The 14,690-nt window shown below is 41.3% G+C and overlaps 1 protein-coding gene across 1 annotated transcript in view; it reads right to left on the reverse strand.

The window, feature by feature from the left end:
• Nucleotides 1-14,475, reverse strand: part of WLS (Wnt ligand secretion mediator) — a 32,822-nt gene extending 18,347 nt beyond the window's left edge. The window contains exons 1-2 of the mRNA XM_072419454.1: nt 14,279-14,475; nt 3,031-3,303 (exon numbers count right to left, since the gene is read on the reverse strand). Coding sequence (XP_072275555.1) covers nt 3,031-3,303; nt 14,279-14,384 — 379 coding nt within the window. The 5' untranslated portion in view covers nt 14,385-14,475. The remainder of the gene's footprint in view (nt 1-3,030; nt 3,304-14,278) is intronic.
• Nucleotides 14,476-14,690: the final 215 nt, after the last annotated feature.

A 14,690-nucleotide genomic window follows, 5' to 3' on the forward strand; every position in this document is an offset into this window, starting at 1 on the left:
CAAGCTCTGGCTGCAATACTTTATATTTGCTGTGCCTTGAACCCTCCCCTGCTTTTTGATGCAACATTGACACCCCTCCGGTATGAATGATGCCCAACGCTATCCAATCTACCTCCTGGGAGTACAAAGAGTTATGGACCCCCCCTCTGAAGGCACCTTGGCACCCAGTACTCAGAATGGCATTGACATTTTCAGCATTGGGGAGAAAAAAAAAGGCAGGGTGACATGGGTGACATGAGCAACCAGAAAGCATTTTAAACATTTATACATTTAGAACTATGAGCACGTATTCAACCCTTACATATATAAATATATTTTAAATAGTAGTCCTCTACACACTTCTAGAGAAATCTCTTCTCTTTGTTTTAAATACCTCAATTTTGAGCCTTCCTATTCTATGAAGGTGTACTTTATCAGCATACCCTCTTTTGTTAAGCCTTCAATGCCCTGTTTGGTCACCAGGAGCAAAGCCAAATACCTGGCACTTCCAGGTACAGGTGGCCATGGCACTCATTCTTGATTGGCTATATACTTTTTTATGATCTCCAATGAAAAAATATTCCCAGTAGTAGTAGATTCAGTCTATGCATTAACTGGAGCCCTTTCTTGGATATCTAGTAATGTTGGGGTGGGGGGGTAGCATATTAAAACAGGCAGACTTCCCCTGTAAAATTTAAAGTTTGTTGTCATCTTGTAGACGGTTGGTCAGGTTGAACTTGAAAACATTCTGGCTCAGAGCAGCTGTGTTTTTGTTGGAGCCGGTCCAGCTCCGATAGACGGGGTCGGCTCTATACACAGTCTTATTGCGGGAGACAGACTTCTATTTAGAGAAGCCCCCTCTTTCATAGTGGCAGCCAAACAGAAGTGGAAAAAATAGGCGTTTCACATTACTAACACCCTGACAAAAGAGGAAATGGTACAGATAGAAGAACTTTTTCCAGAATGCCGTATTTATTATTATTATTAAACAGGATTTATATAGCGCCAACATATTACGCAGCGCTGTACATTAAATAGGGATTGCAAATGACAGACTAATACAGACAGTGATACAGGAGGAGAGGACCTTGCCCCGAAGAGCTTACAACCTAGGAAAGATTTTGAGCTTGTTTTTGGGTGAACACAATCTTGGCAGCCTGCTAGTCTTCCAATTTAAAAAAGCAGAAGGTATTTCCAAGTTGTCAGATGGGACTACAACGTGACTCTAGAACCATTGTGGTGATCCATTGAGAACCACCAACTTCACAAAATAGTTAACCACAAAGGTCAGGGTGGCTTGTTTTAAAGCTCGTCAGACTGATAGTTAACAATATATAAATAGGCTTCTGTAGACAAATTTTTAGCCCAGAGAACCTATGCTAAAATGAATTTCATAAGGGAAGAATGTCACCATTTTGGTGATATTCAGGAATCAAGAATGCCCTGTTCATTATTAGTCAAAATTCCACCCTTCTAGACAGCCAAAAAGATCACCAGTGGTAGCCTACTGGTTCCACCAAATGGCATTCAAATCAGTCCTATGAAGACACCATCAGATGGAAGGCCAATCAGTCAACACTCAAGGAACCCTTCAAAACCATTGGAGAAACCATGGATGGGAATGGCTGGTCTATAGGCTGGTGACTGTTGCATTTGAACTCTTTACATTTTGCCATTTCAACCACAGAGGCCAGTGTCAATTGTTTTATTGCTCTTTTGACTGTTAGTAAGGAAAATGTAAATAGTTTATGCTTATAGCAACCTTTCTCAATAAATTTTAAAGTTTCAGAGATCCCGTGCCAAACTTTATTTTCTGAGGGAAGAATGCCCCTATTGTCCTAATAATCAGGATTTAAGAATGTCTTTTACAATGTTAGTCAATATGCCATCCTTCTAGACAGCCAAAAAGATCATCAATGTCAGCCTACTGGTTCCACCAAAGGGCATTCAAACACCATCAGATGGTAGGCCAATCAGTCAACACTCAAAGAACCCTTCAAAACCATTGGAGAAACCATGGATGAGATAAGCTGGTCAATAGGCTACAGAATGGTATTTCTAGTCTTTTCATTTTGCCTTTCCAACCACAGCTCAAAAGGACCATTAGTCTCAGAGAAAGCTACTTATATGTAAATCTTTAAAATTTGCAGAAGTCAAGCTTGGAAAAGCCCATTCCAAGCATCCCAATGGGTAAATGAGGATCCATTAGGGAGCCAGAGCAGCAAGGTTCAGCCTAACCCATAAGCAACTTCAGCTATATCAAAATATATCTCTGGGACCAAATTTGGCAAACAATTTTCAACTTTTGCAATATACCATTGTAAGAGCATTTTGCAGCTTTAGGCTTGTGAAACCTTTATTTTTATCTGGTGTAGGCAAAGGTGAGGCTCAGTAGATAAGTGTTAAACACCCCTTGCTTTATGTAAGTGTTAGGAGGGTCAATTTACTTTCAGATCACTATAGATCTCATAGGTGATCTTAATGTATCCTACATGCTAGACATTACCCAACATGGCCTACACTTCTAGTGACCTCATAGGTAAGCTGTGTACACACCTGATGATCTAGTTTTGAACACGGTTGATCACACAAGACAAAGAATCTTATGTGGGGGAGCAGACAGCCAGATCCTTGACGACTAATCCAACTTTTACAAGTACAGATACAAGAACAAAACACAAAGTTATACCTTAGGCCTTGTGTAAATGGCTTTCGTTTTAAGGGGCTAAAAAAATAAGAACTGAAAAGTTTTTAAAGTATTTCTTGGTTAAGAACTCTTGCAAGGACTTTTTTTTCAGACAGCACCTCATTGGATTCACCCTCTCGGTTTGGTGACCATTTCCAGGCCAGAAGGGGAGGTGAAATCTTCCACAGGAAAAAAAAACAAATTAAGATATTTTTCCTTTCACTTCTTTCCTATACAGGAGTGAAACGAACTCTTCCCAAAGAAAGAAAAACCCACCACACACACAAACTCACGGGGGTTCTAAACATTCCCTAATGTATTTGAATAGAGACACATTTTAACAAGTAGAACAAGAAGGTTCTTACCAATGTAATTGTTGAGCTTGAAAGCAATGTCCAACTGTAAGATGATCAGCATAAACTGGAACCAGGGGCTCATTTCATGGCCTTGGAAAGGGATATGGACGGAAAATACAATATCATTGGCTTCAATAAGCCGATTGGCTGCCTCATCGAAGGTGCGGATGCTGTTGCAGCGATCGTTTCCCCATGGAAGTAACCACTTGGGATTGTGATGGGGTCTTCGGACATCTACGCATTTTACTGCCAAAAAGGCCAGCGATGTGGTTGGCCTTGGTGCTAAAGGAGATAAAAAGAGACCATATAATTACAAAAGAAACCAATAAACACAAAACACAATTAGTTACTAAACAGCTCTATTTGAAATATTTGATTCCCACAGACATCAGGTACTATTCTTTCTGGTCAGAGGAAATGTTGATCTTAACTGTTTTGTGCATTCCTACAGATTCTCCTTACCAGCTAACCAGACAGGAAATCCAGTTCCAGTTAATATTGCCCCTTCTTTCCTCTTTACCCCATGCCAGTGGCTAACTGTTGTGCCCTTTCTAATCTATGGTTCCCTTTAGTGGGTTGATGGGAAAGTCAGCCAGTGCAGAAGATTGAAAGATAAACCTTTACAGATCAACATGGCTGCAAATTCTTACTTCATAATATTTGATAGGTATGGATGACAATAATATTTTAGCTTGTACACAGCTTAACACTCCAATGAACAAGATCAAAGAAACCCAACCCAGCTCCTTATTATAGCCAGGCGTCTAGAAGGAGTTTGTGGTGTGCTGTATGATAAGAAGATCTTCAGACAATGGAGACACTCAAGAGGGAAGGTCTGAAGTTGGCCATAGGCATTAGGGAACTATATTTGTACAGCAGGCACTTCTTGGTTTCATGGAGTTCCAGGAGCAGAGATTGTAACTTTGTTAGAGCTAGTGGGTAAATGTGGAGTTACTCCTTTTAACAAAGCACAGGAAGTCAACATTTACATTGAAATCAAATCAATAGATGAGAACAGATACTTTCCCCTAGACCAGGGGTCGGCAAACTTTTTGGACTACTGGCCATTTCAGGAGGTCAAGAAGGAACACTAGGCCAAAAGAAACAAGGGTGTCCAAGGAAAGGTTTTTTCCAACCGTGACTGCAAGCGAGCGGCCTCAGTCTTTCGCTCATCAGTGGTGTAGTCTCTTTACGTGTGCGCATGCTTGGCATCGAAATGCCCCTTGAGATTCAACCGCTTCAAAATGTTGTTGGTGTCGTTGCACACTAAACACGTTCGAGGGCAACCTTCGGGTGACTGGTAGCTGTGCGTGGTTTCTGCTCTTTAGGCATAGTAATTGGGGTTACTGTGCGGGAACTCTCAAGAACGTGACAATTCAATTAGGCCGGATCCAACAATAAATTACTGGGAGGGCATTAGGCCAGACTCTAATACTGACTAGGCCGTATCTGGCCTAAAGGCCGGAGTTTGCCTACCTCTGCCCTAGACTTTAGAAGGTGTCCTGTATTCCTGGCTTAGGGCAACAATTCTGCTCTTCTATAGATACATATTGTCCCCATAGGATGCATGTTACCAGTAGAATCATCAGATGATATTGAAAGAAGTTGGAAAAATAAAACAAATGCAGCCACCGTATTTATTGACTAATACATTTCAGTTTTGCTTTCTGGATTTAGATGCGCTTTGGATGTTCTCAACTAAGAAGGTAAGAATTCCGGCTTTCCTAGTAATGCTGACCATGTATTGGAGGAAATGTTTAGCTCACAATACAGCCAGGAAGCATTTAATTGGCACCTGACCCCTGGGACGGCACCAACAACAAGCCTTTTCAAACTCTCCGACGATGGGTGTCCGTGCTGATTAAATCCTTTATAACGGAGCACAGATGTGGTGTCAGCGCCTCTCATCCAATGAGTGCGATCTGCCTTTACGGTCAATTACCCCCTGTTGTGGGTAAACCGCTCTCCACAGCACAAACAGTACAATAGAGGAAGGCCGAGTTACTCAAAGCAGCAGCCGCGCACAAATAAAAACATTCTATGCCAACTGTAGGAAAAAAAAAAAAAAGGAGAAGAAAAGGCTTGAGAAAACAGGTGGTCACACTTACTTCTGGACTTCTTTTAAAAACTTAAAAGAACATTGTAAATCTCTTATTCACAACATTTTATTGACATAATGGTCGCAGGGAACTTGGAAACCCTTTGGGATTATTATTACAACTCAATGCACAAAAAAGAAATATCAATCTTTCATTATTACCTAGGCATGCATTGTTCTGGTTTGCAGAGTTTCATGATGGTCGTACTTTACTTACATACCCTTTGTCAGTATGGAAATCTATAAGTCAGATGACTCAATGAAAACAAGACTTAGGGGGGCTCATATCCTATCATTTGTCAAAGTGGCCCGGTCCCTCAAAAGGCTTGTTTTCACAGGGAGTGTTTCCCAGCACAAGACGGAATAATATCTATGAGGCCAATTAGCTGGACCGCCATTCTTATACAAAATTGTGCTAAAGGCAGTTTTTAGTTTGTAATGCCACCCATTGGTGCACCATCGCCGGATGAGCCAAGGAGGGTGTCCAAGTCGGAGAGGACAGCAGGCCAGAAGTTCAGTGGTTAGGTAAGAGCACCGGGTAGCATGAGGGGTGGCCGCTATGGATAGATGGGCATAAGCAATGCAGGGGGACATGTCAAAGAATTAAAAAAAAGCCACTGAACACACTCAAAAGCACCAGACAACATTTCACAAAAGCACCAGCTAAAACAAAAAGGTTGCGTTTTTGGCACTGCATGGTCCAAAAAAGAATGCCAGGGACATGAATGGTTCTATATATACAGCAGTGAATCTGACCTTCACTGAACATTCCCTGGGGGAGAATCAATTACTGCCATAAAACAGTAATTGGACAGCCTGGTGGCTCAGAGGTTTTGCAGTGCGGGGCTCCAGGTTCAAATCTTAGCCAGGACACAATCTGCATGGAGTTTGCAGGTTCTCCCTGTGTTTGCTTTGCATTCCTCCGGGTACTCCGGTTTCCTCCCACACATCAAAAAAATAGGGTTAGGTTAATTGGCTCCCCCCTAAAATTGTCCTTAGACTGTTGCAATGCCATATAACTATGGTAGGGACATTAGATTGTGAGCTCCTATGAGGGACAGCTAGTCACATGACTATGGACTTGGTGCGTAATATGTTGGCGCTATAAATACTGTATAATAATAATAATCACAAGGACGACAATGAAGATTCCCCACCAGGGAATGTTTCATTGAAGATCAGATTCACTGCTTTATAAATTGACGCTGTAGAAAAAAAAAATATCAGTATGCAAAAACTGTCCCCTAAAAATAATTTAGCTGTGCAAAGCCTCTCTATTATTGTTTGAACCTATCATTGCAAATGATCACTCAAATTGGTGGGAGGTGCACAGCTGGAAGGACTGCAATATTCCTCATTAGCGGTCACTTGTTTAGTGATCTGCCAGATGCATCGTACAACAATGTAATGGGACACCAAGCCTAGCCAAAATCTTAAAATGATCGTCCCCGGCTACAAAATTCCAGCTTCCGTCCCTTTATCTGAGCATAGCATTCCAATGATCTATTTAGCAGTCAGGAAGCTACTTGTGCTCAGCGCTCCCCTGCGGTTGAGTAATGCATTCAGACACATGAGGGTTGGGACTACATACGTGCACAAGTTTAAACTTGCTGAGAGATTATCAGGCCTAGGAAATCCCAGGTCATTGCTCACTGTAGTTGAAAAGCATTCCGAGGGGAATCAGATGACTTCAGAGGACGATGATACATCGTTACATGGTATAAATGCAAGCCTGATGTTTACCCCCTTCAATCATTTTTACTGGAAAAATAACCCACATGATGGAACCTGCACTGACAGAAGAAGGTGGGGACCGTTTTGGATTTTTAAACACCGGAATTCAGGAAGTCTGTGTGGCCGGAAAAAGAACACTAACACCCTGATATGTATTTACAATATAAATACATAAAAAAAATATTAAGTTAAAATGTATGAAATGTATGCCAAGCATTTATAAATTTGTATTTGGTCTGGTATATAAAACAGTTAAAAAAAATTTAAAAAAAAATTATATAAAGCTGTATGCCAATAACTGCTAGTGACCTCCGGTATCACTTTTTTTACCAGTTATGACGCTCCTAGCTCTACAGAACTCCTCCTTCTCTCTTTGTTATAAAGAGGTGCTGTAGTCCTGTCCTAGGATAACAAAGCTTCTATTCTGTAGTTATGCTCGTTGAGACCCTACACAAGAAGCGAGTAACTGGCAGGGTGATAAGAAATGTTAAAAAAGCCTAAAAAAATAAATTGTTGGTCAGTATGACAAATCAGCTCTTGACTATTCGAGTGCCACATTCCAAGTATCAATCATGGTATGTATATAGGAAGATTCAATGTAAGGGAACTTTTTGGGCACTTAAAAAAATGAAAAAAATGTACCTTTTTAATCATTTAAAACACATTGTTAAAAACTTCATTAGTAAAATAAACAGTGCAGGTCCTTTAAAACACAAAAAACTTTTTTTCGATATCATAGTCTCATAGATCTTAGCATGTTCACATGGTGTCAGATATATAATATTTTTGATGGGTTTAGCAGATGTATTCGCTTCTTAAATTCTTCAGGAAGATATGGAGACTGATGAATTTAGAGCAGGGGTGTCAAACTCAAATACACATTGGGCCAAAATTTTAAACTTGGACAAAGTCGCGGGCCAAACTTTAAACTGAAATAGCACCGGTACTGCAATTCCCTGCGTCAGAGAGAAAACAGTCCAATGCGGGGCTTAATGTTATGAGTGGCTGGAACTCCCTCTTCACTGAAATAGCACTGCCACTACAATTTTCTGCATCTATAAAACAGTCCACAGCGGGGACACACATAGGCAGAGAGACCGCTGGTCTATAGACATGAGTGATGCCGGGAATTGTAGTAGCGGGCCAGCTGCAATTCATATTTAGGATTCCTTTGGGGGCCAAAGAAAAGGACGTTGCGGGCCAGATTTGGCCCCCGGGAAAGAGTTTGACACCCCTGATTTGGAGTTTCAAATCACCACTATCTGTGGATACCTCCTCAAGATATGCACAGATCATTCAATAAGAGGAGGTGGTAACAATATGGCCCAAGGTGAAGATTTATAAGCAGGAACACCTATAACAGCCAGGTTGCAGATATGCCAGATTTGGTGGATAAATAGGGGAGTATATACAATATCCAGTATCAGTATTTGATGTTGTTCTCACAAAAGAATGCGTCCCCAAGTTTTTGAAATGATGAAATAAAAGTTACGTTTTTCATTTTTAAGTTCTTAAAAAGTCCCCTTAAATTGAATCTTCTTATTTACATACTAGATTTGTATCTATGTTTACCAGGTTAGTTTTTAAGTATGTGGCTTTTAGAGCTCAATAGCTCAAGCTGAAATTATAAACTGATGAGTGACGCACATTTTCAGTGTAAACCTTCAGCAGATTTCTCAGATTCTCCAATATTTCTTCCTAAGGTGCTACCCAATCAAAAGCAGGACAGAATAGCAATAGTATAAAATCCTTTATTATTCCCTCTAAAAAAGGAAGGGTAGAAGAAGACATAAAGCTACGTACACACATCCAATGGTTCTCGCCCAATAATCATCTCAGGGCTCATATCAGACGAGAATCTGGCGTGTGTACAGCGCCTGTCATCCATCGTCCGAACGACCGTCCTGGCGGATGCACGGACGGCGAACGATCCTAATGCAAGGGAAGGGGGGGAGAGTGCGCAGCGCATTCTCCCCCCTCCCCTCTCCAAAGAGCAGAATGGTTTTGTATGTAGAGCGCTCGTTCATGCATTGTGCAGTCCTTAGTTGTTGGAAAGGATCCTTTGTGAGTGAAAGATCCTTTCCAAACGACTATAATTGCACGTGTGTATGGTGAAGCATGCCAGGGAAGGGGTGCAGGAATCACAGAGCAGATTTTGACCACAAATCACAGACGATTGACTCTTATTCATTTTTGTTGTATTTCTAAGACTTGGTTTTGGGATCGGGCACTGCACACCAGAACACATGGGTTATTTTTGTAATATGTTTTTTCGTGTTATTTAAATGTAATTTGTAGCACAGTTGGTTGTTTTGATTCTGTATCAGTTTCTTAGTACAAAGTTTGATAGCAGAAGAGAGTTTTTTTGCAAAACTATTCATTATTTTTAAATTTAAAATTTAAATATTGCACACACCACAGTTAATATGGTGGAAGCCAGTTAACCGAATTGCATGTTTTTGGGAAGTGAGGGAAACCAAAGTGTATGGAGGAAATCTATGCAAACAGGGAGAACATGCAAACTCCATGCAGATAAGAGTCCTGGCCAAGAATCAAATCTGGCACCGCAGTTCTGCAAGGAATAATCAGATTGTCTGATAACTGACCCATCCGCCGTACTGAAATCATTGGACAAATGCAACACCCATACTCTGTCCTACCAACAATCCACTGAAATAAAAATCACATTTTTTGGCCTTTTGTGCACATGGGTTGAATTGGCCAACATTCTACAAATTATAAAGGTGGTGCCATTTATCCATAAGTGGTGCCAAAGTATGGATAAAATTTTCTCCCTAACAGATTAATATGCCCAAGGACGAACAACAGGTACAGCTGTACACACATAACAATGGCCCAACAAGGATGGATTTTGCAAGATGCCATTAGATTTCAATCCAGTTTTTGGTAGCTTTATTTTGGATAATTCAATTGTTTGTAAACTGTACAAAGGAAAATTAATACACCAGTGTTAAACTCAGAAATGTATTAAGCTGGGTGGGAAGACATTATAAGCAGTGACAGCCCCTGTATTGTGACCCAACTCATCAGTGACCACCAAAAAACAGCCAGGCGGCTGCTAAAAAGTGCAGGGTGGTTCACCCAGCTAAAATGGCCTGAGGACAACACAAAAAATTTTGCACAGGGAAGTTTAGGTCCAATGCTTCGATTAGGAGGCGAACACTTTTCCAACTTCCCAAAACATTCTGCATTGTGATAAGATTTAGCTCTCCACTTCACAAACAGCCGCAGGTATTCAAACATACCAAAGGCATTAGCTGGTCTCTTTTGTGTCCTCCCGGGACAATTTGAATGACCTTGGACAACACAAAGGCCGAGCTTTAATTATTCCCTGCCAGACAGGATGGCAGAGCCAAATTCTTCTCTGCTGCCACAGAGAGAACAAGATGAAGCGTTAAAAGCAGAGGGGATTATGTGAATGAATGCATGCGAGTGAACACTGATAGGATTGATCAGAACGCGGTGACCACCAGGCACGAGGAACTACAAGGTCCCGAGTGTCCTGCAAGTCTTTATCAATCTGAGATACTCTGCTGTTGTAAAAGCATTAAACACAAACGAAGGACATTTAGCTTGCTACACTTTTAAGAAATTAGTTCTATTTTTTTTTAATTTAATTTGTTGTATTCAGTGCTGGGATGTAATGGGAAATATTGCTGCTTCCATAACCATATATAAAACTACAATCTATGGCATTGCTGCACAGTCATTGCTGCTTTATCACAACACAAAATGTGCAGACTTTGCCAGCAGACAGATGTATAAACCTAGATGAGCCACTCGCAGCCTCCGACAAGCCACAAAATCCATCCTTTAAAACCAATTTCTAAAATACTGCAAAATCAATACATCGCTGGACTGGAATATTAAAAGTGACACTGTAATAAAAGCAAGAAAAAGGACATAAAATTATCAGACTTGGCTGCCACTGCCAACCTGTCATTGTGATCTGATGGTTTCAATATATTGAGGTTGGGACATTAGATTCTGAGGGACAGTTAGTGACACGGCTATGGTCTTTGTACAGCGCTGCATAATATGATGGCGCTATATAAATACTGTGTAATAATAATAATAAAATGATTAAAGAGGTCTTGTATTTTGGAAGCTGTGCCCATAGGAAATGAGCGCAGGCTAATGATGGGTTGACTGTAAAGTCTGAACAGCTGTTCTTCCCCTCCCTTATTTCTTGTCTCTGTACAGAGGTGCATGGCTTTGCTGCCTTTTGGCTGGGTTGCCCCATTGATGACTGGTGAGAGAACATGGGGAGGAAGGAAGCACAAAGCAACAGAAGCAGGGAGATCCTTCCATTTCAGATCCTCAGTTACAGCTTCCCCTTCAGCAAGGAGAACAATGAGCAGCAAAAAAGTGACATCCTCAAATACAACCTCAAACCAGTTCAGACTGTAAGAGGCTGCAGTGCCATAGATGGTCTAACACAGCAGATACACCGCTATGAAGACAAAGAACAGGGGCTCTTACACAAGAAGTGCAATGCCAATTTGTTTCAAGAGGAATGGCAGACTAAAAGGTACATTTGCAGGGTACTGCTTAGGCACAATTAGGTGTTTCGTTAGACCAATGCCCAAATATTTAAAAGTAAAAATTAGTTTTGATGCCCTCAGTATACATCTCTTAGTAAGGTGATGCTCAGAATAAATGAGCAAAAAGTTTTTCTCACCCGAAGACCCAATCGCTGGATACCCAAGAGTTCTTTTCTTTTCATAGATGAACTCTCTGCAAAACAGCGGGATCACCACCACTGTTGGCAGCTCAATCCAAGACTTCGATGCTGACTATGGCATTTCCATTGGCTAATAGTTGTTAGGAGCAGGAACTAGTAAGGAGCAGTTACCTAGTACTTCCCACTAGGTAACTGACTGAAGAAAATAAATTAATTGGATGCCCATCGTCCAGGGATTCCATTATTTATGGCTTCGGGTCTTTCCATGGGTGGGGAAAGAGGCAAAACTCTTATTGACAGAAAATCATTTTTAATTTTGCACGTGAGCCCCTGGTGTATGGGTGCACTTTAAAGGTGCTTCTCCCTCCCATACAACGAAAGCCTTATTACTTTCAGGTGAACCATGTGACAGCCCCAGGGCCAGACACAATAAAAGCAACCGAGCACTGCGGAGTTTCCTGTGTAAATGCTGTAATTGACACCCCTGGCTTTGAAAGGAATCCTGGATTTCAAACAGAAGTAAAGGAAGTCCCCACATTGTATTACCTGTGATCACAATACAAGATGACAAGAAAAAAAAAGAATGGAAAAAAAAAAAAAAGAAAGGTTTCAATAAAAACAAAGAAGATCATCTAAACTCCATACAAGCAGATGACCAGGGATGACCTCCCTCTGGGGATACCAGGTTCCTGGCTATCATGCCGATATTCTGGCTTCAATACATTAGTCACTGACCCTGAAGACGAATATTGATGGAGACGTCTGACATCCCGGACACATCGATCCTAATTCTTAAATCTAAAACTGCACACCGACACTCAATTGTTGCCATCGTTAGCATTCGTTTTCACAAATCATCTTTTATACAGACAAATACTCAATTATTGCCAAGCAGTCTTTTCTGGAGGTGCCCCACCGTGAACAATAGTATTCGTTAGCGTCGGATAGCCGAATCACAAATCAACGTCTTGAGCCGTACTCACCATAGATTCTCATTCAGAATAATGAATAATCTGACGTTTGTACAGAGCCATAGCTAATGTGATCAGCATGACAGCCAGTCAACCAGCATTTTTGGAAAATAAAGAAGACAGAATCTTAGACAGCCATGACAAAGACTTTGCAATAGCCCGGATTTTCTTGACCTTTTTAACATGGGGAACCCTTGAAATAAAAGTCTTTAGGTATTTACCTGCTGTAAATAATATACTATGGCCAATAGAAGAATGTCAGACACAGATAGCCAAAGATTATTGGAACCAAACCACTATATACTAAGATTTGTCTAGAACTCACTAAAAATTGGGAAATAAATCATCTGAAGACTTTATCCTGGGTTCCCAATTTTGTGTCCACATGGGATCCATACAGCCCAGACAATTAGGATTGCAACAAAAATGGAAACCGTGCTTTATGAAACAACTTTGTAGCAATCTGAGCAATATTATATTTATCAAGTTAACAAAAAGGTCTTGAAAAGGAAAAAATAAATACAAATAATAGGATGAAGAATTCCGTGGTATAACATTGAGGAAGCAAGTGTAAAAAAAAAAAAAATTAGGGGGAGAAAAATATACCCCAAAACATTATATTAGGAAGCTGCTGCATTACAAACTTTCTGCATAAAGAAACTTTTTTTCAAACACAAACTACCAATTCCATTCACATCAAACAATAATAACAAAAGCACAGAATGGGTAAAAAATAAACACAAAACAAAGCAAGAAATAAACATATACATTCTTCTTTTCTATAGATCTGGTGATAAATAAACATTACAAATCATTTTAATGGATTTCTGTATAAAGTTCTCACATCACCTAGATCAGTGTTTAGACCTTTATACCATGGAGGAACCCCTGAAGATCCCATACTATAATCACTATATCCCCAGCTCACTATAATAATGTGGTGATCACAGGAAGAATGACATTGCTGGCCGGTGGGAAGAATGTTGCCAAAAACAGCATAAAACAAAAAGGGAATAATAAAAGCAAGAAACAAGAAGATGATGCAGAATGTAATAAAAGGGTCATGTCTGTGCAGGGTATGAGAGTATAAAGGGTTTTCCTGAAGTTTTTCCTGCAAAGCATCTAACTTGCCATAAAGTATAATAATAATATATAGGAGAACACTATATATAGAATAGCTAATAAATACAAAATATAAATCTCCCAGCCCTCTGGTGATTGGAGCACCCCAGGGAAGGAGAGGAGTATGATGTCCTCATGGGCTGCATTCCTTTGTTACCCTAATCGTTTAAATTATCGGTAAATAAAAAAAAAAAAAAAAAAAAAAAAGAAGATTCGATTATAAACCGACACACAACAAAGTTTTCGGTTAATTAAAACCAGCAGGGTGTCTGAAGCACATCTGTCCATGTAGGCAGGAAGAAGGGGTGAGGGAAGAATTGGGTGGGCAATAGAGGACACCAGGAAAGTGAGATGTTTTAGGGGAGTGATAACAAGGCAGACCCCCCCCTTCCCGAGATCAGACCCCCCAACAATGGCCGGGGAGGCACACCGACTCCTCCACAGACACAAAGTAAACTTTTTTTTGGAAAGTTGCAGCTTGCCTGTTAACCCTTTGAGATTCGGGAGTAAAGGGCCCATGCAAGACTCCAGCCCCCCATACAAATTTTGGGAGGGGGAGGGGGTGAGCTGGGCCGAGCAGGAATCTGGGATCCCCGGGAGAAAAGTTTGTTGGAAGCGCCGACTCACCGATCAGCCCCCCCACCAGGAATGCCAGGACTTGGAAGATGAGCAGCACGCCGCCCACCATGCACAGCTTCTTGGTGCTCATATTCTCGATGATCGCCCCCGCCATGGCTGCGGACCGAGCTGAGAACTGCCGAAGTGAGCGGACTGCACGGAGCGATCTGCAGACTCCAGATTTAATAGCAGGAGAGTGGCTGCCGCAGCCTCGGCGTCACGTGATCCAGGGCTCAGCTGCGCCTCCCCCAAATGCCTCCCAGAATCACTCCAGAGCGGTCTGCAGCAATGCAATCACCGACCAGCACAGGGGGCACCCAGTATGGTACATGACCGGCACGGGGAGCACCCACCATGTTACATTACCGGCACCGGTAGCACCCACCATGTTACATGACCGACACGGGAAGCACCCACCATG

The sequence above is a fragment of the Pyxicephalus adspersus genome, chromosome 8, assembly GCF_032062135.1.
Source record: "Pyxicephalus adspersus chromosome 8, UCB_Pads_2.0, whole genome shotgun sequence".
Classification (NCBI taxonomy): Eukaryota; Metazoa; Chordata; class Amphibia; order Anura; family Pyxicephalidae; genus Pyxicephalus; species Pyxicephalus adspersus.